At 40.7% G+C, this 24,759-nt stretch overlaps 2 protein-coding genes across 5 annotated transcripts in view; both read left to right on the forward strand.

The window, feature by feature from the left end:
• Positions 1 to 24,759, forward strand: part of Cab39l (calcium binding protein 39 like) — a 124,087-nt gene that overhangs the window by 3,400 nt on the left and 95,928 nt on the right. For 3 of the 4 annotated variants that reach the window (XM_036199791.1, XM_036199789.1, XM_036199787.1), the window contains exons 2-4: positions 3,683 to 3,821; positions 15,197 to 15,344; positions 18,484 to 18,583. The gene's annotated coding sequence lies outside the window, so the exon portion shown is untranslated. The remainder of the gene's footprint in view (positions 1 to 3,682; positions 3,822 to 15,196; positions 15,345 to 18,483; positions 18,584 to 24,759) is intronic. The other variant, XM_036199788.1, reaches the window with a different exon arrangement.
• LOC118590744 (60S ribosomal protein L36a-like) lies at positions 12,722 to 16,322 on the forward strand. The gene is made up of 3 exons (XM_036198511.1): positions 12,722 to 12,733; positions 13,562 to 13,667; positions 15,865 to 16,322. Exons 1-3 carry the CDS (start codon positions 12,722 to 12,724, stop codon positions 16,269 to 16,271), a joined length of 525 nt encoding a protein of 174 aa, XP_036054404.1. The 3' UTR covers positions 16,272 to 16,322.

The raw sequence follows: 24,759 nt of genomic DNA on the forward strand, positions 1-24,759 counted from the left end.
TTGCATGCATCTTAGCCTGCTTTCAGACCTCTCTGTGCTGCTTCTCAGGGCAGCTTGAGAATGAGTGGAAGGAGTTAAGGTGAGAGCCGGAGTTAGGCAGGAGCACAGAGCACAGAGCAGGGAACAGAAAAGATAAGATTCTTTGGAGTCAGACTCCTTAGGTATAGGAATGCATGTGGTCGGGAGAGAGAAAGGGAAGGTTTAGAGCTTAGGTAAAAGCAGGGGAATAAAGTAACTCTTTTCATTTGTCCGTTCGCTGGCAGAAGTTAGACAATTCCCATGGAATATCAGGGTTGAAGCAGCCGTTATGCAGCCAAATTTACTGGTATCTGGGATATTTAAGGTATTTGTCAGAGGAGGAGTGGAACCATGAGAAGGAAGACCCCATGTCCACGGCTGCAGCCGAGAGAGGAAAAATAAAATAACAAACAGAATCCCCAGGCTCCTATTTCAAGCGTCCTTGAGAATAGGCAGTCTGTGGACCGGCATAACAGCACAAATTACCCAATCATCGTCATGAGAAGGGCAAGAACTGGGGCGTATGCTCCAGGAACCCAGACAGCATCCAATACTTTGTTAAGATAGAATGTGTCGTGGTATGCAGTGAGGATGCCCCCACGGGGGGGGGGGGGGGGGTGTCCAGTGAGAGGAGTATAGCTCAGGCTACAGTCACAGGAAATGGAGGGGGTCTTGCAATCTTGGCAGCATGTGTGGTGTATAGAGTGGACCGGCGGCTGGGCAAATGAAAAAAACGGAGTGGGCAGTTGCAGGTCCAATGAACCATAGTATAGGTTTCCAGATGCTGAGCCCTGGATGCAAAGCGCCAGAATAGCCTATCCGAGTCATGGTACCAATGAAATAAATGATAGGTGGTGCTGGTTACCATAAGAAAAGGTCATGAGGCACGTCCTGACTACCTAGTAGCAGAGCTTTATTAGGAGGAAGGAGGGGGAGACAAAAGAACCAGGCCTTGGAAAAGCACATGTGCAGAGAGAGGGAAAGATGGTGGGGGTAAGAGGGAACAGAGCAGAGAGAGGGTAGGTTCTTTAAGGCGCAGGTGGGCCTACAGAGCCACAGCATGCATGTGCTGATTGTGTGACTAGGCCGCAAGTATGTGATCAGCAGCATACACTGATGACATAAGATGCAGGACCCCATGTCTAGCTCCTGAACTGCACATATGCAGTCATGCATCTGGAGCGCAACAGAATCCTAACAACTTAGCCACAACCAAAATAAAAAAAAAAGTCCATGACAGATTTGTGAATTTCTGCATCTGTCATTACTATGCCTGGTGATGTCATCATTGAGCAAGACATTTTTAAGGAGAATTGGAGTTTGCCATGGCGCTGGGAAGAACAAGACACTGCACTTTGCTCTTCCCGTTCTGTTCTTGAAAAAAATTAAGACTCCCACCTCCCTCCCCTTGTGAAGCAAAAAGCATTCATTGTCTTTCATTTGATAGAAGCTGCCAGATCTGAAAATCTAGCCAGTTAGAGACAAATATTTTGTGATTAACTGTAGCAGTTTTGATACACAGGAGAAGCTGAGACTTCCCTGAGTGCCTTCACTTTACAGTTATTCAAGGTTAACTGGTCCTTCACCGGGGCCAACAGTGCAGGAGGGTGTTTTGTGACAGAAATAAAGCAGGAACATCAACAAAACCCCACATTTCTTAATTTACTTTTTAAAGCCACAATCCATACTAAATTATTTTTTTAAAAAGGGATATATTTTCTTGAAAAAAAAGTATGAGTTGATAATCAAACTAAGTATTAATGTTACTGCCCCATAAATCCACTGCCTTACTTTTTCCTGTTTTTAAAAAAGTTAGGAAACAGCTTGGTAAAGGACAAATGTGTGTATAGGTTGGCTGTGGGTAGTGGTGGGAGAAAAGTCTAAATTCCTCCTTGCTGTGCCAGTGGCCATCTTAATTTGCAGGAAGTTTTAGGACAAAGGCTAGAACATGTGAAAACTGAGCTATGAGAGAGCTCTTTAAAATGTAAAGGTTTCATTGATTAGGTGACTGCCATAAAGTGGCCATTTTGACCTTTAGAGTTCCAAATCTTTATTTTTAGTTGCATTATTTATCCCCATAATGGACTCTGTTGATTGAAACCAGAAAGTTCATGGCTAAATGTTCTAAATTAAAATAGTGTATACAGATATTCCTGGAAATTCAATTGTTCCCAAAAATGGTAGTTTATATCATCAATTCATATTAAGTTATTTCTAGCACTTGATTAATTTTAAAGGGTTGAGAGTATGGCTCATTGATAGAGCATGTACTTAGCATAAACAAGATCCTGGGTTCTATATTCAGCACCCAAATAAATAATAAGAGTCACAAGGATGCCTGTAAACCAGTATGCTAAAACATAGGATATTTACACTTGAGCTTGTTTAGCTTTAAAAAAAAAAGTTTGAGAAGTATTATATATTTCACCTATTGTCCCTCCTCCTCTCACAGTACTAGATCACCCTCAGGGCCTAGTGCATGAGCTCCAGGCTAGGCGAGCACTTGCTCTCTCTTCTGCATCCCAGCTCTGTGTGGCTTTTATCCTTCTAGATACTGGGGATAAATGGACAGCTTCTTGGGCAGTCTTTGTCGTCCTTGTTGCTTTATTTTTTTTTTTTTTTAAAGCATAAAGGAATCCTTTCCTGGTCAACCTTTAACTTCTGCCCTCATAATCTCATTTGTTCCTGTTGCTTAAACTAACATTTTAGTGCAAGTGAGACCTATATGTTAAATTTTTGCTTGAGCATCGAAAATACATTTCTGATAGTCTTGACCGTTCTTACTATGTACATACTTCTTCCCTCATATTTCCTATATTATCTTGATCATTGATATGGGCATCTTCCGTGTGGCTCAGATTTAAAATTAAATTCTTCCTTTTGTCTCACTTAACCTGTCTATAGCTGCAATCCCTGTAATGGCTTTCCTTTTGTCTTTCTGCTTTCTCCTTTCTAAATTTAGCATTTTATCTTGGTTGTGGCAGTGCAGGCCTTTATTCCCAGGGAGATTGAGACAGGAAGATCCCAGTGTTGAGGCTTGTCTAGTCTGTAGTGAGATTCTGTCTTAGTAAAGCAAAACAGTCTATATGCCACTGTATTCATGATAAATCCTATATTCCTTAGCTTGGAATTTATTTTAATTAAACTACACTTTGGCTACCATGATAGAGATACTAAAAGTAAATGTGGTCTTTGAGAATAAACTTTCTCTTTCCTATGTAAAATATTAGCTAGCTATCAGGTGCTCATGTTGCACACAGCTGTCAGGGACCCATACTCTCCCCTTCTCCCACTCTCATTGTGCGGCTCCACCTTATGAACCAATGTGACTGCTTTGTGCCGTTTTTATATATGACACCTTCCTGAATGGACTGATGAAATCTATTTTGTTGAGGACAAATATTTGCAAGTGGTAATAACTGAATTTTGTGCTTTCATGTATTTCAAGTTAGTTTTACATAGTCATACAAATTCATATAATAATTTTATCACTTTTGGTGCCTTTCATGTGGGTAGACTGTGCCCCTCAAATGTCATGTACATGCCTTTATTTACTTGTGGACATAGAACTTGCTTTGCACTTCTCACTTGTGTTTGCAGCCATGGTTCCCAATACTAACAGGTGCATTTCTCTGGAAGTAATTGGTGCTGTTCCTTGATCCAGGTCTGGCTGCCCCCCCACTGCTCTCCAGTGACTCAGGTCAAAAAAGATTTGGAAAGACAGAAACCAAAGAAGATGGGAAGCTGCCACCAGCAAAGACCATTTAGAGAAGAATTTGGGTGCAAAGAGCTTTTCTAAAGAGGTAAGGGAGAAGCAAGGGGCAGTAAGTCTTCATGATGAGTGGGGTCTCCATTACCCAGAGCCTGTGTTTTGTTTTCTCATCTACTGCATTAGCCTTGAGGCACCAATCAACTTTTGTCTCCTAGTCCAGTCCTTGTAGTTTTTTTGGTAAAAACACAAGATTTCTGATTGAAGATGATTTATTTTCAGTTAGAGAATAAGATTATAAATCCTTGATCTATACTTTGATACCATCCAAAGATAGCTAACCTAAGTTCTATAAATCTAGAAAAAAGTAAGTTTTAAGATGCTGGCCTTGGGACCTAAGTGATAGCTCAGTGGATTAAGGTGCCTGCTACCAAGCCTGAGAACCTGAGTTCAGTTCCAGGACCCACATGGTGGAAGGAGAGAACCAGTTCCCACAAGTTGCCTTCTGATCTCCACATGCATGACATACATACAGTAAATGTGGGGTTTTTTGTTGTTATTTGTTTTAAGGACCTTAATTGTAAAAAGAACAACATCAAATACCATTTAGACTTCTCAAAAAGATGTCTAGCCAGGCGGTGGTGGCTCATGCCTGTAATCCCAGCACTCAGGAGGTAGAGCTAGGTGGATCTTTGTGAGTTTGAGGCCAGCCTGGGCTACCAAGTGAGTTCCAGGAAAGGCGCAAAGCTACACAGAGAAACCCTGTCTCAGGGGGGAAAAAAAAGATGTCTGCAGATACTTTGTTCCTTTGCCCAGGAATAGCTAATCTTAAAGTTAATCACTAAACTACTAGCAGCAAGCCAGGCATGTTTGCTCATGCCTGTAATCCTGGGCTGAGGCATGAGGATCATGAGGTCCAGACCAACCTGGGACATAGAAGACTTAAAACAAGGATAGAAAATAGCAGGACATAACAGTTTGAGCCTATTAGGTAGTTGAGCTAGTGGAAGACTGATCAAACGAAATCTTGCTATGTCACCTGGGTTGGCAGCCTCCTGAGTGCTGGCATTATTCATGTGTATCACTCTGGGTGATTGTTTGCTTGTTTTGTTTTTGAGACTGGGTCTTAACTATAGTCCAGACCAGGTTGGGACTTGAGAGTGTCTCTACCTGACACATGCAGGGATTAGGACCTAGACCAACAAATCTGACCAGAATTAGTGGGGTTTTTGCTTTGTTTAAAAGTCAACTAAAACAAGAGAAGAGGAGAGCTTATATATCCTTGTGTTATAGTGCCAGGCTCAGCCTCTTGAAGTGTAGACAGGCTCATTCAGTTAATTAAACAAGCAGGGAGTCCTTGAAAGGAAATACTTCTTGCTGAGAGTAATGATGAATGCTATGTGTGATAGATGTTTGCTCATTGAAAGTGTATCTCAAATGAGAACTTTGGTGGAGAGGTAGGATAAAGACTTTTTAAGGCCGTACAGTTAGGTGTCCAAACTGAGGCCCAGAATAGCTATTGTTTGTAACTTGATTACCCAGTATCTTACAGCAGCTCAATGGAGTTTGTAATCGACAGCATTGTATTGCAGTGTCGAAAGGTTGGACACACTGGTTCTGAAAGTCTGTGTTTTCATAGTCTGTGTCTATCTAGCAAGTAAATAACATGGCAATAAATATCAGATAGAAAAGTACACAAGTAAATAACATGGCAATAAATATCAGATAGAAAAGTACACAAAAGAACAAGGGAAAGCAGCTTTTTTGAAAGAACGCATCAAGAACTTGTAAAAATAAAGGACATAGGAATCAGTGAAATTATTTTTTTAAATTTCCAAGATAAATACCTCTGGGATATAAGAAGATAAAAGTCCTTAGTAACTGAGTCAGGTAGGTTTGCATCATTTTTCAAGAAGCACCTTGCCAAGATGCATCAGCAAAGAAGTCTATCTTGACCTTTTCTAGGAGAGTCCTAAGGAAATTAAATCAGAGTTATGCTCTCCTATAACTTTATCCTTGTGAAAAATTGGAACTACCAGAATGGCCTGTACATTGTGGTGTGACCATCGTGGTGGGTTGAGTTTCAACCTTTTGAAAGGGTTTTTAGGGATAACTTTTATGTCTAATGAAAAAAAAAAAGTGTGGATAATTGGAGAAACAACCTGTGAGAATGAAAAAAAAAAATGCACAGCAAGGACAAAACTACTGTTGCTAATATATAGTGCAAACAGTACGGCCTTTGGCTCCTGAGTGAGGTGTGTCTGCACACTACTACAGCCATCAGGTCCTGGGTGAAATGCATCTGCACATGACCACAGCCATCAGGTCCTGGGTGAAATGCATCTGCACATGACCACAGCCATCAGGTCCTGGGTGAAATGCATCTGCACACTACTACAGCCATCAGGTCCTGGGTGAAATGCATCTGCACGTGACCACAGCCATCAGGTCCTGGGTGAAATGCATCTGCACATGACCACAGCCATCAGGTCCTGGGTGAAATGCATCTGCACATGACCACAGCCATCAGGTCCTGGGTGAAATGCATCTGCACATGACCACAGCCATCAGGTCCTGGGTGAAATGCATCTGCACATGACCATAGCCATCAGGTCCTGGGTGAAATGCATCTGTGCATAGAAAGCTGCAGCCAGCATTTGGCACTGTCATTGTTTGTTTTTTATTTCTGCTGTTACAGGAGAGAGAGAGTGATATCTTACAGCAGGCTTAATCTGCATTTCTCATAGGATGATGATGTTCTTCTCTCAAGAAATGAAAACCTGTATTTGTTTCTCTGTAAATACTTACATCAGTTTTGTTTGTCACCACCACCAAAACTGGAAACAACTCAGGGGTCAGTTGGTCAATACAGTTGCAAAAGCTCCAACTCATGCATAAAACTAACACAGAAGCCCTGTTTCAATCCAGGAGAATATGTAAATATATAACAGATTATCACAAGAAAAATAAAAATTCATACATTAGATCATATATTATGAAAAGATACCATAGAAATGTGGCCACAAAGCAGATAAAATTGGTAATCTAAGTATTTCAACTTAGAGAAATTTTAGTGAAGGTGAAATCCTTTTGTTGTTCTTTGATTTGTGTGTTTTTTAGCTGAGGCTGGCTGGACTTGGTCCTCCTGCCTCTATCTCCATAAAGCTAGGATTACAGGTGTGAGCTACTATGTCTAGTGTAAGATGAAATCTTTTAAAGAAACACATAAATCAGAAAGAAAGCAACCTCAGAAGTAGTATAGCTACATCATACAAGGATAACAAGTGAGGGCTGATAGAACTCAGGCAATGTTTGAGAAAAGGAGGCCTTTTTAGTGACAAATTAGAAAATGGTAAATGTGTACCACAGATGGTACAATAAGAGAAAAAGGAGAAATAGGAACTCAATATCTTTTTTAAAGCTAAAAACAAAAGCTGGCATGGTAGTACACACCTTTAATCCCAGAGCTTGGGAGGCAGAGGCAGGTGGATCTCTCTGAGAGTTCCAAGCAAGTCAGGGACTACACTTAAAAAAACAAAACAAAACAGGACAGGCAGCCAGCCAATTAAGGAGTTTCCTTCATGTAAACCGAAATTCAGTGGTGGTTGTATAACACTGTATATTTAATGTTGGTAGATTGAAAGCTGAAAAGTGGCTTAAATGGTAAACTTGGGGTTCATTTTGTCATAGTCAGAGCTCCTGAACTCTTAACACTAAAGAAGGATAAAGGCACCCCAAATTCTGGAACTCAGCCCAGAACACTTAACACTGAGATGTAGTCTTGTAAAATGGTTGGATTTTAAAAGTGAACCTTTTTCAGTCCTGGGGAAAAAAAAAAACAAGTAAATTGGAAAAGAAATATCATATGGATTTGGTGCTTTGGGCAGCAACATTTTATTCTAGATAATAAAGCAACAGTTTTTAAAAACTATTAAAAGAAATACAGTAATTCATATCACCAGACTGACCTTTAAGAATTTTAGGACATTGCTGGATATGGTGGTATACCTATAGTCTTAGCACTAAGGAGCTTGGGGGGGGGGGGTCAGAGTTCAAGGTCGTTCTATGTTAAATAGTAAGTTCCTGGCCAATGTGGTCTCCCAAAAAGTTCAATTACAAAATAGTTTCAGAATTATTGTTTCAATGCTTCCTGAAGGGATATACTAGAGAACAAATTTCAAACAGTAAATGATTTGGAAAATGTTCAACATAAAATCAAGTTGTAAGCATTAAATATATTTTGTGATAGCTCCAGTATTAAAGATGGAAATAATGTTTTTAGAGTTTTGTAGTCTGATAATGTAGAAGAAATATAACCCACTGTCAGGAAGTCTGTTTTAGAGGAATAAAAGTACTGTGCCTAATCTGCATATGAGTAGCCATGTCTTAGGAACATAGATTCAAGTTATTCTGATTGATAGGTTCTTTTGTTGAAGAAATTGCATGGTTTATAGTCACAGAAAGTCATGAGTGAATTTAAATTGTTTTGTTCTTTGGTAATTTCATACACAAATACAACGTAATGGAGTTAGATCATATCCATTCTCACTACCTCCTCCAACTCATACCCCTCCATTCCCTTTTCCCCACTCAGTCCTTTTAGTACTGCCCATGGGTGTATGGGGGATATGTTACCATCCACTGCCATATAGACAACTTGCCCTGGGCCATGTCACTGAAGAAGATTTACTCTTTCTCTTCCAGAAGCTATCTGCTGTCCATAGCACCTTGGCTAGGGGTGGAGCCTCATGCATTCCTCCCCTTTCCATGCTGGAGTATTGATTGGCTTGAACTTATGCATATCTTGTCCCCACAATCACAGCTACTATGAGGTCATGAGTTCAGTGGCTTTGTCATGTTCAGAAGATACCATTTCACAGCAGGCCCCCCAGATCTCTGGCTGTTAAAATCTTTTTGAGTCTTTTTCTGTAGTGTTCCCTGAGTCTTGAGGGATGGAATGACTTTCAAAGATTATTTGGAGACATTTCTTATCTACGAACTATTGCTGTGGTAAAAAATGATGAACTGAATAATTTGTTCAAAACCTTAGAGGGTGACAAGGACTTAAATAGTCCAAGAGAATTATCATCTGAAGCTGATAAAGAATTGGCCTTGGTAGAAAATAAAGTGCATGAAGGACTCGTGGATTTTATCAATCCAAAGCTGGATTGCATTTTAATTATTTTACCCTCTAGGCATTCTCCTATGGGAATTTTAATGCAGAAGGAAGATATTATATTGAAATGGATATTTTTACCAAATAAATCAAATAAAAAATTAAAAACTTATGTGGGAAAAAAACTTATGTGGACTTGATTTTGAAAGGAAAATTGAGACTTCATCAATTAGCAGGAATAGACCCAGCAGAAATTGTCATACCTTTAACTAAGGAGGACATTGAAAAATTATGGACAGAAAGTGAACCTTGGCAAAGAGCTTGCAGTAATTTTTTTTTTGGAGAAATTAACAGCAAATATCCCCAAAGTGATAGAATTGATCTTATAAAGAGAGCTGATTGGATTTTGCCTCGAATTGTACGGGAAAAACCCATATCTGGAGTTCATACATTTTCATACAGATGCAAACAAACAAGGAAAGGCAGGTTACAAAATAGAAAAATTAAGCGAAGTGGTTCAAAGTCTTTATAATTCAGTTCATACATCAGAATTGTATGCTATTCTGTTGGTATTAATAGATTTTTCAAAACCTCTCAACATAGTTACTGACTCTCAGTATGCTGAAAGAGTGGCATTACATATTGAGAATGTAGAATCCCTGATGAGTCAGAATTAACTTCACTATTTATTCAGTTACAAGATGCAATCGAGATTTAGTGACTCAAACTTGTAATCCCACTGCTATGGAGGCAGACATTGTGGATTCCAGGAGCCCCCTTGCCATCAGCCTAACCTACTTGTTGAGCTCCAGCCATTGAGAGACCCTGTCTCAAAATCAAGATGCATGGTACCTGAGGAAGAGCATTCGAGGCTGCCCTTTAACCTTCTGTGTGCACTGTAGTGTGCTAGCACAAGCACACACTAATTGGAACTTCCAAGAGTCACTCCCCTCCCTAGTGAAAGAATGTTTGAATTTAGTCCCTAGTGGCAATTATTTAATCAACTCATGCCAACATAACTGAGCCCCCATAAAACCCCTAAGTGATGGTGTTCCTGGATAGTAAATGGAAATGCTGGGATGGGGATGAGTCTAGGCAGGGCATGGAGCCTTTGCCCACCATCCTTGCACTTCGTTCTATAGATCCTTTCTGTTTGGCTGTCCTGAGTCAGAGACTTTAGACTATATTGATGCTAGTGTTACTGGACTTTTCTGCCATAAAACTTGGCTCTGGGTCTCAAGACTTGCCCTAACCCCAAATTAAAAGAAAAAAGACATCATATATGTAAGTTTATGGGAATGTGAATTCATTTGTAGTTTTGGCAAAATAGACATTCTCAGTTTGCCTCTGCCTTGCCCATAGCAGTGCCATAAGTTATAGAAAGGATGAGAAAAAAACCAGGGTGCGGGGGGGGGGGGGGGGGATCTGTAGATTTGGTTATGGGCTATGGTTATTTTTCCTGAGGCCAGGACTTTTGGAGTGGACTGTTTTTAACCTTCGTATGTTATTTCCTACATGGGCCACATTACAATACAAAGACACTTTCTTGATTTCGGTAAGTTCTAGCAAATTACTGGCTCCTAGTGAGTGTGTTTTGCAAACCTCTCATTCATAACTGGTTGCTCAGAAGTATAAGTAACAACCTAGATTCTGTAACTGGTGTTGAAAGTAAGTGACAGTCCTTAACCTGTGCAGTCTGCTAAATGGGCAATCTTGTAATGGAAGCCTAGGACACCCAGTGATGAACAGAGTCTTGGACAATTGCCTGATTTGGGGAGAAATCCATGTAGTTGATGTCCCAGATGTGAGTGTTAGATGTGCATCAAGTTGGTCAAAAAAGGAATTTCAAGTTGTTACATAAAGGGCGTGCAGCATAAGTATGAATAGTAGAGGACAGTAATGATAATATAAATAGTTGTTAATAATAGAATTAGGAGGGTCAGGGTGTACTAAATAAATGTAAATGTTTCAAATCTTAGTAAAAGATTAAGGGAGGGGCTTGAGATGTGGTTCAGTGTTAGAGCATCCCAAGCATGATACAAAGCTCAAGTTCAGTTCCTAACAGTGCTCCCAACCTCCTAAACAGAGTAAGACAAGGCAGAGAGTAGGCTGAAAAGTATTTAGATGAAGGAGATTATATAAGTTAAATTCACAGTGAAGAATTTTTAAAATATCTATTTACTCAAGGACACAAACAGCCATCATACAGAAAACTACAAAGATGTAGGAAAAATAAAAAGGCAGGAAGCTGACTCTGTGGGCAAAAATGATTGCCATGAAGGATAGAAGACCCAGGATAGGAAATACTGAAATACGTGAGACCTGTTGGACAGAAGGCCTGGAAGTATGTGTGCCCAAGAGGCAGTCTCAAAAATGTACTGATTCTAGGGAAAGAGGGAACCTTGAAGGAATGAGCATGGAGCCTCCAGGTAGTAAGATGGTGGTCTACAAGAAGAGGTGGAAGAAGTCAAGGGTCTGTTGAAGCTGAGTAGACCATGGGTGAGCCTGCCTGGCACCCAAAAGGGGGTCATTGATGAAAGTGACCAAGAGAAAACACACAATCCATTAATGAAGTACCACTGGACTAAGAAATCAGTATGCCATTCACACCCCTCCTTCCTGTCTGTCTGTACTGTCATCTGGTTTAGGAAAAAGAAATCATTTCAAAACTGAACAGAAGATGGCAGACAACATTCATGTCAAGTTACTTTAGTAGAAAGCGAATGGGAAGTCCAAACATTTCAGCTGCCAATAAAACTGCTTAGAACATTCAGCAACCGAGTTAAAGAAAACTACAGTGCAGTATTCTTTCCTGGATATAAAGCATTTGTAGACATGTACATCCAAAAGAGCAAAAACAAAAAAGATGTGAAGATGAATTTTCTGAACTAAGAAAATATATCTTTTAAAATGAAGCTAAACTCTGAGGTACCTAAGGGAGTAAAGATCATACTAAGTAAGGGTCACTGACAGAAGTCATCAAAACGGCCAAAAACAAAAAACAAACAAACAACAACAACAACAAAAAAGGGAATAAAAAGTTACACAAATGTGTGTGCACACACAGCAAAGAGATGGAGACAGATGTGTATTATGCTAAGGATTGAACCCACAGCCTTATATTTAGGTAGGTATTCTGCTCCGAAGTCACATCAGGAGTATCTAGGAGTTATTAAGATGAAAGATTGAAGTTCCTAAGAAGAGCAATAGTAGGGCTGATGTGTAAACTTCTATCTATGGAAGCATTGTTTAAATAGAGAAGACTCAAGTGTTCATACTAAAACCACCTTCAGACTGGAGGAGTCAGTGGCACAGCGGTGGCCTAGCATGACCAACTCTGTAGTCAATGCCTCCCCTCCCCCCATTTAAAAGAGAGAGCCTGTGTACTAGGAATGTTGGTCCAAAGTGATCAGCTTCAAATTAGAGCTTAGTGAAACTTTCAGGACAATGAAGAAAGTTTCCCTTCAGTTTCCAGGAAGAAAAGAGGCTAGCAACAGACATCTCGATAGCAACCCTGAGCAAAACAGTTGTGGTACAACCTGGCTAACATATGAACGCATAAGCCAAGGTTTTTATAACCATGACTCACTGTCGAGGAAATCAGGATAAATCCCAGTGTGTTGAAGAAAAGTGTTTACATGGTGAAAGATACAAGCAAAGACAAATGCCGAAGTGGGGGAAATGTTTGAAGCTAATGTTAATCAAAAGCAGTTTCTGAAAACCTATGCAAATCGTGGATCAAAGATTTGAAAGGAGACCTCCCAGGAAGAGAAATCAGATGAAGCAGGATAAAAGAGGTCCCAGCTTCAGTCACACAAAAAGAAGTTCAGTGAGAGAGAGCTGTGCTCTTCAGACCAGGACTGTTGAGGGCTGCGAAGATGGCTCCGTTGGTAACATGCTTGCTATGCAGGTGTTAGGACTTAGGTTTGGAGCAGCAACCACATAAAAGCCAGAAAGAGCAGCTTGTTTCTGCAATGCCAGCCCTGGGAGGAGTGAGGAGCTAAGGAGAAGGGGCATGGTAGAGATAGGAGGATCCCTGGAGCTAACCAGCCAGCCAGCCAGCCAGCCTAGCCTGTCGGTAAACCCTGGAATCAGTGAGCATTCCTGTCTCAAAAACTTAAGGCATGGAATGAGAACAGACACCACAAAATGAACTTGGTGCCTACAAATGTATATGCACACAAAATTAAAGCTGCGCTCAAGCAATTCTCAGCAAAATCTAGACGTTCTACTGTTGAGCTGGTAGGAAAATAGGCACATGGGTACATTGCTGGTAAATGTGGGTATGTTAACACAAAGTATCGGAAGGAATCCTGCAGTATCCAGGAAATCACATGCATGTGTCCTTTAGCATAGGCATTCAACTTTCAGTAATCTTATCTAAAAGCTCTAAGAAGTGTATTCTCACAGGTCTGTACTATTGGTCCCTGAGCACTGCTTGTGTTAGACAGGGTGCCCTGGTATACAGAACCAGCAAAATGAACATACGTTTTAAAAGATTCATTCAGGCAACTGACATGTTAGCAGGTGGGTAGTTCAAAACTGGCTGTCTGTATGCTGGAGAGGCTAAGAACCCAGTAGGTATTCGATCTACAGAACTAGGTGCCTCTGTCCTAATTTGGTGCTCAAGGCCTGGAAGATTCTTGGAGGATCTCTGAATTTCAATTCTGGAAGGCCAAAGGAGCACGAGTCTGAGCTCTGAAATATGGTGACCCTAGCAGCAGCAGCAGCAGCAGCAGCAGCAGCAGCAGCAGCCATACTCACTAGCAAGAAGCAAAGGAGCCCCAGCCACGTTGCCTGTTCCTTTCTCTCCCCTATATTTGGGTCAGTTGTAGGAGGGTGTGCTCATTCTGAGGGAGAGTTGTCTCCCCTCTTCCTAGTCCTTTCTGCAGACTCCCTCATAGGTCTGCCCTGTGACATTTAATATTAGCCATCACACTTAAAGAATTAGAAACATTTCAAGTACCCATTAATAGTAGATTGAGTGGATATACTGTAGTGTAGTGCAGCCAAACAATAAATAATAGGAAGTCTCTAGGTAGGCGGTGCCCTTCCAAATCATCCTTTCTCCAGAGGAACAATACATAGAATACGCTAAAGGCAGGAGAAGATGCCAACAATAAAAGAGCTTTCTCTTAAGATTGCTTATATTTTGACCTCGGAATCGTGTATATTTACATATTCAACCACAAAAATAAAATGATAAAAGAAAACTGAAAAAGAACTAAAAGAATTTTTACACTACCTTTTTACACCTTGGGAATATCACCACACACTAAAAGGAACTTTACTTTTTGTTTTGTTTTGTTTTGTTTTTCGAGACAGAGTTTCTCTGTATAGCTTTGCACCTTTCCTGGAACTCACTTGGTAGCCCAGGCTGGCCTCAAACTCACAGAGATCCACCTGGCTCTGCCTCCCAAGTGCTGGGATTAAAGGCATGCGCCACCACCACCCAGCTGGAGCTTTCACTTTTTCTTTTCTTTTCTTTTTCTTTTTAGTACATTGGGGGCTTTACCTGCATATATGTCTGTGTGAGGGTCCCCTAGAACTGAAGTTACAGTTGTGAGCTGCTAAGTGGGTACTGAGAATTGAACCTGAGTCTTCTAGAAGAGCACCCAGTGCTCTTAATCACCTAGCCATCTCTCCAGCCCTAAAAGGAACTTTCTAGTGGTTTTTAGACATAGATTTGGACTATAGAGTGGTGTGTGGTTTATTGGGCAGTAGAGTTTGGGTGTGTTGCTTTTTGGAGAGTGGTATATACACTACTAGGTGTATTTTGTGTTGCTGAATATTGATAATCATTCAGAGCAAGTTTATCAAGTCTGTGACTTAAGAAAATTTACTCTGGAAAGGCCTTTTGGACAGATTGAATTAAGTAAAAATTACATACAAAATTACATAGAAGAGCGCTAATCATAATAGTCCTCTGAGTCAGATATGCCCTCACACATTGGTAATCCCAGTACTGGTGAGGTGGTGGTAGGCAAATGGTGACCTTGTGGTCATCCTGGGTTATAGAGCAAGAACCTGTTGAGACAGGAAGGGGGAGAAAGAGGCAGGAGAAGAGTAGGGAAGAAAATTGGGGGTGGAGGGACATGACAACTTATCCTGCAGTTTAATGTTATGTTGGCACATATTTTTTTCATTTATGTTGTGTCATTTGATGAATACATTGCAACCTATGATTTTTTTTATAGGTTCAGAGAGTTTTTCAAGTAATTTGATTCAGTTTATGTAGGTATTAAGTAGGAGACTTGAGCTTTAAACCCAGGTCCATATGACTTCCAACCTAAATTGTTTATTATTATTATTATTATCATTATCATTATTATTATTATTATACATTACTGCAGGAGAAACATCCACCTTGAAGAAGAACGAACATCAGGAGCTGAGGTTCAGTTTAAACCTGTAGTGGCTGCTTGGAAAATGAAGATGTGGACTCCAGATTGGTGGTTTATATGTTCTTCATGCAAGAGCAGTATACTAAAGGAGAGAGGTGTAAGTTTTTCCTGATTTCTGAGAGGGGTTTGTCTTAGTTAGGATTACTATTGCTGTAATGAAACACCATGACCAAAACAACTTGGGGAAGAAAGGGTTTATTTGGCTTATACTTCTACATCATTGTTCATCATTGAAGGAAATCAGGACAGGAACTCAGACAGGTCAGGAACCTGGAGGCAGGAGTTGATGCACAGGCCATCGAGGGGTACTGCTTACTGGCTTGCTCTCATGGCTTGGTCAGCCTGCTTTCTTATAGAACCAGGACCACCAACCTAGAGATGCCTTCACTCACAGTGGGTTGGGCCTTCCCCATCAATTACTTATTTAGAAAATGCCCTCCAGCCAGATCTTACGGAGGCATTTTCTCAATTGAGTCTCTCTCCTTTCCAGTGACTCTAACTTGTGTCAAGTTGACATAAAACTAGCCAGCACAGGGATGTATACACAAACTGTTACTGATGTAGAGATAAATATTAGCTTTTTCCAAATGGCTGAGTAAAAAGGTTTGAATTGAAAGTATGGCAGGGTCAAAAAGAACAAAACTTGGGCAATCTTGGATGCCGGGTCTCCCATTTTCATCGCATAGACACCTCTACTGCAAAGAAGGTCAACGTACCTAAAACCCGGAGGACTTTCTGTAAGAAATGTGGCAAGCATCAGCCTCACAAATTGACCCAGTATAAGAAGGGCAAGGATTCCCTGTATGCCCAAGGAAAGCGGTGCTACGATCAGAAGCAGAGTGGTTACAGCGGGCAGACAAAGCCAGTTTTCCAAAAGAAGGCCAAAACTACAAAGAAGATTGTGCTCAGGCTTGAGTGTGTCGAGCCCAACTGCAGATCCAAGAGGATGCTGGCCATTAAGAGATACAAGCATTTTGAACTGGGAGGAGACAAGAAGAGAAAGGGCCAAGTGATCCAGTTCTAAAACTTGTGTTTTCTGAGAGGAAAATACTGAAGCAGTGGGAAAATTACCTGTTAGAAAATAAAGTTATTGTTACTAAGAAAAAGAGAAGAAGAAAAAAAAGAAAAAACTTGATTGTCATGTAGGCTCATCATGTAGTGTGCTTACCATTCAAGGCTCACAAGCTGAGCTTGATCACTGGAACCCACAAAAACTTGGAAAGAGAGAACCAACTTCATAGTTGTCCTCTGACCTCCATATACATACCTGAGACACAATCCCTCTCCCACCCACACACAAATATTAACATTAAAAAAGAAAAGAACAAACTCTAGCATATACAGTTTTTTTTAAATATAAGAACTTTATTGACAGATAATTCACATAGTATACAATTTTCCTGTTTGCACAATTTGATAGACTTTAGTCCAGCATCCTCATAGGCCCATGACACCATCACCACTTCCTTTTTTAGAACAACGTCTTCAATTTCTTTCTTTCCTTTTTTTTTTTGAATGTCGAATGCTGTTTATTGAAGGAGGGAGGAGGTCTTAAATACAGGCTTATAGCACAATGGGAGAACCCTGAGGGCAGAAGTTCGCTTCTGATGTTTTTCTTGCATCTCAGTTGTTAACGCCCAATATGCTCGATACACTGACAAGGAGCTTCTCTTAAGCATTCAGAAGGGTGGAATCTCGCAGGAAATTAGCATAGGGAGGATATTGAGGTCAAGGTCTGCAAGCAAGGCAACAGTTACCCAAAACAGGGGCCAGGGACCTACAGCCCCCCCCCCCCCCTTACTAAAAAATGAGCTTCTGACTTAGGTTGCATGGCATCAGCAGGTCACCTTACCTGTCATGGAGACACCTGTCCAGGCTACACAGGCGTTCTGTCTTAGGTTGGTGAGCGCCCCCCAGGTATTACCCATCTTTGAATACTCATTATCATACAGTCTCAATAGTGTGAGAGCTGCAGAGTTAACTGTTGCCAAAGATCTCTAAGTGGTGCTGGGCTTGCAATCTGTGTTTGACACAGAAAAGACCAACAGAAGACTTAACCCACCCATAGCCGGTAGGCTAAAGGCAACTGAGCCATTCCCTTCCTTAACAAGCCTTACTGCAGATTGGAGTCCTTGTAAGAGGGTATCCCAAGAGCAAATGGAACTTGAGTTTGTAGATTTATAACTTTCAAAGCCAATTGAGATGTATATAACTATTGATTTAAATTTGTCATGCCCAATAGAATGAAAGATTAATTAACTGTGGTAGCTACTTTTGCTGCCAGGGTCTCCACTGTGCTAGCTGTAGTAACCAGTTATAAAATGACAATCCCAGAAACAGTAGTAGTGGCGGTCTTCACTGTTATAACAGCAACAACAGCAGCAGTGATGTCAAATTCTCTTCTGGAGCGTGTGGGTATCCATTGGCATGGACACAACTCCAGGAACACGAACCGCCGAGGCCCATTATTCTTGATCCCAGCACAACTTAAGCTGGCAGCTCTGCAAAAGAACAACTAAGAACCATAAAGAAAAAACAGGCAGCTCACAAGGAACAGAACTAATGGTCTCATAATGGCTACATTCAGACTCACATGTACAGTTTTTAATGATGTTGTCAAAAGCAAAAACCCAGATGTTCTTTATGATGTTTGAAAGTTGTGTTTTTGTTTTTTTGTGAAATAAAGAGCGAACGTTTGCCAGACCGATGAGAGGAAAATATCCTTACACTAGCAAAGGCTTTCCACGTCCTTTTGTAGAAGACAAGGGATGAGCTGAAATGAGTTTTCTTTCCTAATGTTTTGTTCAGGTGATGGTGTAGATTACAGAGATCTGAATTCCCCTCCCCAAGCCGGCCCTTCATCCACTGATCCACTGGCTTCCTTGATGATAAGGCTTTTTTTTTTTTTTTTTTTTTTTTTTGGTTTCTCAAGACAGGGTTTCTCTGTAGCTTTGGAGGCTGTCCTGGAACTCGTTTTGTAGACCAGGCTGGCCTTGAACTCACAGAGATCTGCCTGCCTCTGCCTCCCAAGTGCTGGGATTAAAGGCGTGTGCCACCACCGCCCAGCAATAAGGCACTTTTTAAATTTAGCTGTCTATTGGATTAGCTGGGTAGGGATTTTTTAGTTTTGCCTGTATTTGATTATGCTGGAGAATGTAATTTGTAACTCTCTATAATTGAAAAGTATGGGAAACAGCGTTAGATTTGCTGTGAAATCTTTTCTATATGGTTTACAGAATTAATTCTGAGCCTCTTGTGGTTGTCAGAACTGTGCTGACCAGTGACTGAAAGCTGCAAGCATTGGAACAAGTTTGCAGAAGACGCAAGCTTTCTGAGGTGAGTTGATAACAGTCCGAGATCTGGAATATTATTTCTCTTGACAATTTACTAACTATATTGAACATTAAAAGTTTAGCAATAATAAAATCCACAATGATACATCCTCTGTAGACTGCTGGCAATGGTCGAGAGAAAGCCTGATCTGACCTAGTCTGGTGATCAGATGACTAAACACCCTAACAGTCATCTTGGAACTCTCATCCAATAACTGATGGAAGTGGATGCAGAGATCCTCAGCCAGGACCCAGGTGGAGCGCCAGGTGTCCAACTGTCGAGAAAGAGGAGGGACTGCAAGAGCATGAATTGTTGAATCCAAGATTGCAAAAAGCACAGAGACAAATAGCCAATCGAATGGAAGCACATGAACCAATGGCTGAGGAGCCCCCAGCTAAATCAGGCCCTCTGGATAAGTGAGACAATTGAATAGCTTGATCTGTTTGGGAGGCACCCAGTCTGTGGGACCAGGACCTGTCCTTAGTGCATGAGCTGGCTGTTTGGAACCTTGGGCTTACACAGGGACACATGCTCAGTCTGGAAGGAGGGGACAGGACCTGCCTGTTCTGAATCCACCAGGTTTAAATGAATCCCCAGGGGTGTCTTGGTCCTGGAGGACATGGGAATGGAGGGAAGGGGCTGGGGAGAAGGTGGGGGTGGGGGCGGGAGGGGGGAGGACAGGGGAACCCATGGCTGATGTATAAAATTAAAACACATAATAATAATAAAATAAATTAATTAATTAAAAAAAAGTTTAGCAATAATAAATATACTAACTTAACCTGGAATTTTACAAAACAGTTTTGAAATAATAATTCCATTATCAGTAGTGTGCAGACAAGAATTGGACCTCCCCCCTCTACCAAACAAGCAAAATGCCCTTTAAAACAAATGGATGGATGTGTAAGAAAATAAAAACCTTTGGAGATAGGACCAAAACAAGTGTATTGTATTAGGTAAATGGGTGTTAAGTTACTGAATACTTTGAGGACATCCTCAAAGTGCCGACAGAGAGAGTATTCTCACACCAGCAAAGGCTTTTCCACATCCTTTTGTAGAAGACAAGGGATGGGCTGAAATGAATTTTCTTGCCTGGAGTTGGGTTCAGGTGCTAGTGGAGATTAGAGAGATCTGAGTTCCCCTCCTCAAGCCGGCCCTTCATGTTCCTGCTGACTTCCTTGGTGACAAGGCACTTTTCAAGTTCAGCTGCCTGTTGGAGTAGCTGGGTAGGGATTGGTGCTACAGTTAGTATAATAGTTAGCTTAGCCCTGTTTGTTGTTGTCTCCTCCTCCTCCTCCTCCTCCTCCTCCTCCTCCTCCTCCTCCTCCTCCTCCTCCTCCTCCTCCTCCAGTTTTGCCTTGACTCACTTGTCTAACCTGTTTTCTTTGCTCACGATTTCTTTTACTGCGTGTGGCCCTTTCACGACCATTACCCCTCTTCTACTGTAATATCCAGAACAGCGTTTTCCTTCAACACCTTTCTGTTGACATAAATCTTCTGTACATGATGGCTGGGTCCTAGAGAAAACAACTTCTTGTGTCCTACAGGAAAGTAGGAAGAATGGTCAGAGGCTCTCTGCAGAGGCTTCAGATCTAAGTGTAGGGAAGAGCTCTGCTAAGAATCGCTGGTTATGAGCTTTCGCTTGAACTTTAAAGCTTCAATTTATAATATTTTCACAGTTATAAATCTCTACAAATGGAGAAGTTTCATCAAATGTGGATATAGTTCTGTAATACTCTTAGATTCTCTGTGGAGGAACATTTGCTACAATGGGATAATTATAGTTAAGGCTCTAACAAATGCTTATTGGTTTTTTTTTTTAAAGAAAATCACAAAATGTAAGGGTGAAAATCAAGGTACTGTGATCAGGACTCAGTAGAAACAACAAAAAACTACAATCTTTAAGATTTCAGCTATTAGAAATATCCAGTATGTAATTATTTTTATAAAGTGAGAGACTGTGAAAGTGACCAGGCATATTTAAACCAGAATCAATTGCATCAGAAATGAAAATCGTAACAAGTTAAAAAATAAATGGTGGATTAGCTTAGCATATAAAGCTAGTTAGAAGCTGTTCACAACTTCATGAAAAATGTGACACGGTGATTAGAGTTCCAGAGAGTAAATTCCAGGTTGGTCTTAATCACATAATGAGAATCTTGTCTGAAAAACAAACACACAAACAAACAAAAAACCCAAAAGAAATACTAAAAACATGGACTAGGTATGAGAATATTCATGCTAATCATTGGCATTTACCAGAACTAATGGAAGAGCCCAGGGATTTCTGTGTGCATTGTTACACTGTGATGCTTCAGGATGCCAAACACAGAGTGTAGCAGGCCACAGGCCACAGGAAAACAGTGTCCTAAGTGGTACAGTAGAAAAGGGAAATGGTCCTGAAAGGGCCATGTGGAGTAAAAGAAGAAATCGTGAGCAGAGAAGAGAGGGAAGGCAAGGGAGTCAAGCCAATACACTTGAACCTCGGAGGAGGAAACAGTGACAGACAAGCTAAAGAATTGCATTAAACTTCAGTGCCATGTACATTAGTAGATATGGACTGGAATTTTAGTATTCCAGGCCATGCACTCTATTAACAAAAGGAAAAGCCTTATTTCAAATGTTCGTTTGCAAGCAAGAGGTAAGGAGAAAAACAGCAATTTAGAAGAAAGCAACATTTTTTACTCATTCACACATCATTCGTTCATTCTTTTGATGCAAGGAATGACCTCCAGATTTAATATTCACTAAGCACACACTACCACTGAACACCCAGGTACTTGTCTAGGGGTTTTGTTTTGAGACAGCGATAAAGAACTTGCACAGCACAAGTGAGGTCTAGGATCTGTCTTCACCATGGGAAAGAGAAAAGGAGGGGAAGGTCAAGGAGTAGAGAGGGAAAGGGAGGAAGGAGTGTTGGGAAAGGGAAGACCGAAGACAGGAGACTGGCCTGGTGCTATGGAGCTCAGGCTGAACTCAAATTTGAGCTGATTTCCTGTTTCTTTCTCCTGGGTGCAAGGAGGATAGGCATGTGCCACCACACTGGTTCAAGTGCGCCAGTTGCTTCTTTTACTTACTTACTTTGAGGTTCATCATACTGTAACAAACATCAGCTGCTTCTTCTTTTCATTGCTGAGTAAGGCATCATTTATAGATATACCACTATTTGTTTATCCTTGCATTTGTACACAGAAAAAAAGGTCTTCTTTTTGGTTTTTAGCTAATTAAGCTAGTAGGGTATTTATCAACTTTGTGGATAACTGGTAGCTTCTTAGTAAAAGAAGCTTTTCAGTAAAGAGTAAAAACAAAAGCCTGAATTTTAGGGTTCATAAAACAGTTTTTGTACAAAAAGTGTTAACAAAGCCAAAATGAAAGGGAAACAGATGAGGAGGAAATTGCCATTGGTTAGAGATGTGCTGTTAAAATGACACTTTTTCTAAATTGCTATATAAACGATATATCTAGTGGTTTACACGGTTAGTGGGACTACTGTGTAAGTTTTATAATATTCATATAATTATGTGAAACTCAGACATCTATATCTTTAAAGTGGTAAGAAATACTCAATAAAAACCAGTTTGGTGTTAACAGGCTGGGAAATTGTGTTACTATTCCTGAGTTTATAGATTGAATTTCAAGTAGAAAAAAATATGTATCTTAAAAATAATTTAATGAATGCTTAGTGACTTGAATATACAAGATGCATTTTTCTTAGAATTAATCAAGGTTCTTGGTTAAAATTAATTCTCAAGTATCTATGTGCTTTGAAATAAAATCACTGTTACTCGCATGAAAATGTCATTGACTAGACTGGTGCTATAACATATATTTATTGAATGATGGTGTTGGCTTAACATTTTTGCTCATATGTTATCACTGGTCATTTAATGTGGTTAAGTGCCTCTTAGAAGTCACCTGTTGACACTGAGGTTTTTCAGTTACTTTTGTTATTAGAAGTGATTCCTGTGTTATAAATGTCCTTGATGTTTTCATATTAAGAAATGTTGCTAGGGCTGAGAGTGAGGTGTAGTGATAAACTGATAGATTGTCAGCATGTATGATGCCCTAGAGTCAACCATCAAGACCACTTAAAGAATAAATGGTGAAGGGTTGGGGATTTAGCTCAGTGGTAGAGCACTTGCCTAGCAAGCACAAGGCCCTGGGTTCGATCCTCAGCTAAAAAAAAAAGAATAAATGGTGAGATGCCGGGGAAGAAATGCATGTTAGGACTGAGGGTAGAGTTCAGTGTAGAGCAAGGGTTTGCCATGTGTGAGCTGCTGCCTCACAGTCCCACAGCACCAAACAAACAAAAAGGAATTCATGTTGAGATAGTGTATGATACATTCTCCTTATGGGAGACTGGTGTTGATTCACATCAATACTACCAATTATCCTAGGTTCAAAAGTATCTTAGAAGCTGTAGTTCATAGGGTTGTAGACAAAGGTTGTATGTACCCTCCCCCCTTCTTCTGTCTTCCCTTCCCTAACCATCCCTTCCCCCTTCCCTTTCTATTCCTGACCTTCCCCTCCCTTTCTCTTTCCTGTGGTGAAGATAGATCCTAGAACCTCACTTGTATTGTGCAAGTTCTTTATCACTGAGCTATGTCCCCAACCATAGCCCTGTTTTATTGACTTTTGTTTTTATTTTAACTTTTTTGAGTGAAAGCACGAAACTCTGGTTTTAAGGAAACTGTAGACTCATGTTCTTTGATGAGGTCGCCAATTAGGGCTCAAAGGAAACTCGGGGGAGTCTCATTAGAAACTGAGGAAAGAGGCTCGTTATAGCACGGTCTCCATAGTTCTGTACAAACTAGAAAAGGTGTGTAGTGAACTGGGAGATGTGGAGAAGCAACTTACACCCAGAGAGTTGAAGGTATTGCCAGGTTTATTCTTGCTTCTTACAGTAAGATAGGAGAGAAGTGTGTAGAGAAAGGACTGGTGGGGAGGGTGGTGAATGCCTATAAGCCAGCACCCAGAAGGCATCTGCAAGCTGAAGACCAGCCTGGTCTCCCTAGTGAGAACTGGGACAGCCAGGAAGGACTACATCAGTTAGATCAGACTCAGAAACAAACAAAAGGATCTGTAAACATGAAGACTGTCATCAGGAAATGATGTAAAATTTAAGAAATTTAGCATAGTAGCAGAGTGCTTCCCCAGCATGCCTAAGTTTCTGGGTTCCATCTCCAACAGAAGTGTGGTAGGGAGAAACTGCTTACAGTCCAAGTCACTGACTGGAAAACCAGTTCTGAGGATAAGCTGAGTGAGAGTTTGGTTGTAAAATTCTTTGTTGATACTTCAGAAAGGTGCTGCCCCAGAGGACTTTACAGTCAGATGTATTTTCAGAATCCCCTAAGTTTTCTTTGAGCCCTGCTGCCTTATAGGCTAATAGTGTTATTAGTGAATTCATTTAGTAAATAATAGGACTTCTAAGAATCTTAGGAAAATGGTCCTCATTTCAACCATTTCAACAGAATTTCAAGAATGATGTTAAAGAAAAAAGTGGCTGGGCGGCGCTTGCACACACCTTTAATCCCAGCACTCGGGAGGCAGAGGCAGGCGGATCTCTGTGAGTTTGAGGCCAGCCTGGGCTACAGAGCGAGATCCAGGACAGGGACCAAAACTACACAGAGAAACCCTGTCTCAAAAAACAAACAAACAAAAAACAACAACAAAAGTGAGACTCCTAAGAAATCTGTAAAGTTTTTAAGAAAACTATGTTTTGAAGATTCATGCCTCCCTTAAGGGGTGCACATAGTACAAAGTGCAAAAATGCCTCTCCTCCTAGACTTTTATAAGTAGGAAGTAGCTGATGAGGCAGCTCAGCGTTTGCTAACATTCATGGGAAAGAATGATTCAAAGAGCTGAGCCTCAAAGATGGTGACCTTATCTATGGGGAACTATATTGCCTGCTTGAATTTCTTTTCCTTTTCGTATTTTTTTTTTTTTTTTTTTTTTTAGCTTTTGAGAATTTTGTGCAATATTTTGAGAGTTGTACAATCTTCCAATAGATGTAGACTATTCCAGAGACCCACAACTGGTCAGAATGCAGAGAATAAGTGATTGTGGGATCCCTATCCCACAACCTAAGCAAGCCACAACTGTAAGCTTGCTAAGACTCCATTCTGCCCCCACCAGAAACAGTTCCCAATAGAACTGTTTGGAATAAGATGTGAGAGCTA

Source organism: Onychomys torridus, chromosome 9, assembly GCF_903995425.1.
Source record: "Onychomys torridus chromosome 9, mOncTor1.1, whole genome shotgun sequence".
Taxonomy (NCBI): Eukaryota; Metazoa; Chordata; class Mammalia; order Rodentia; family Cricetidae; genus Onychomys; species Onychomys torridus.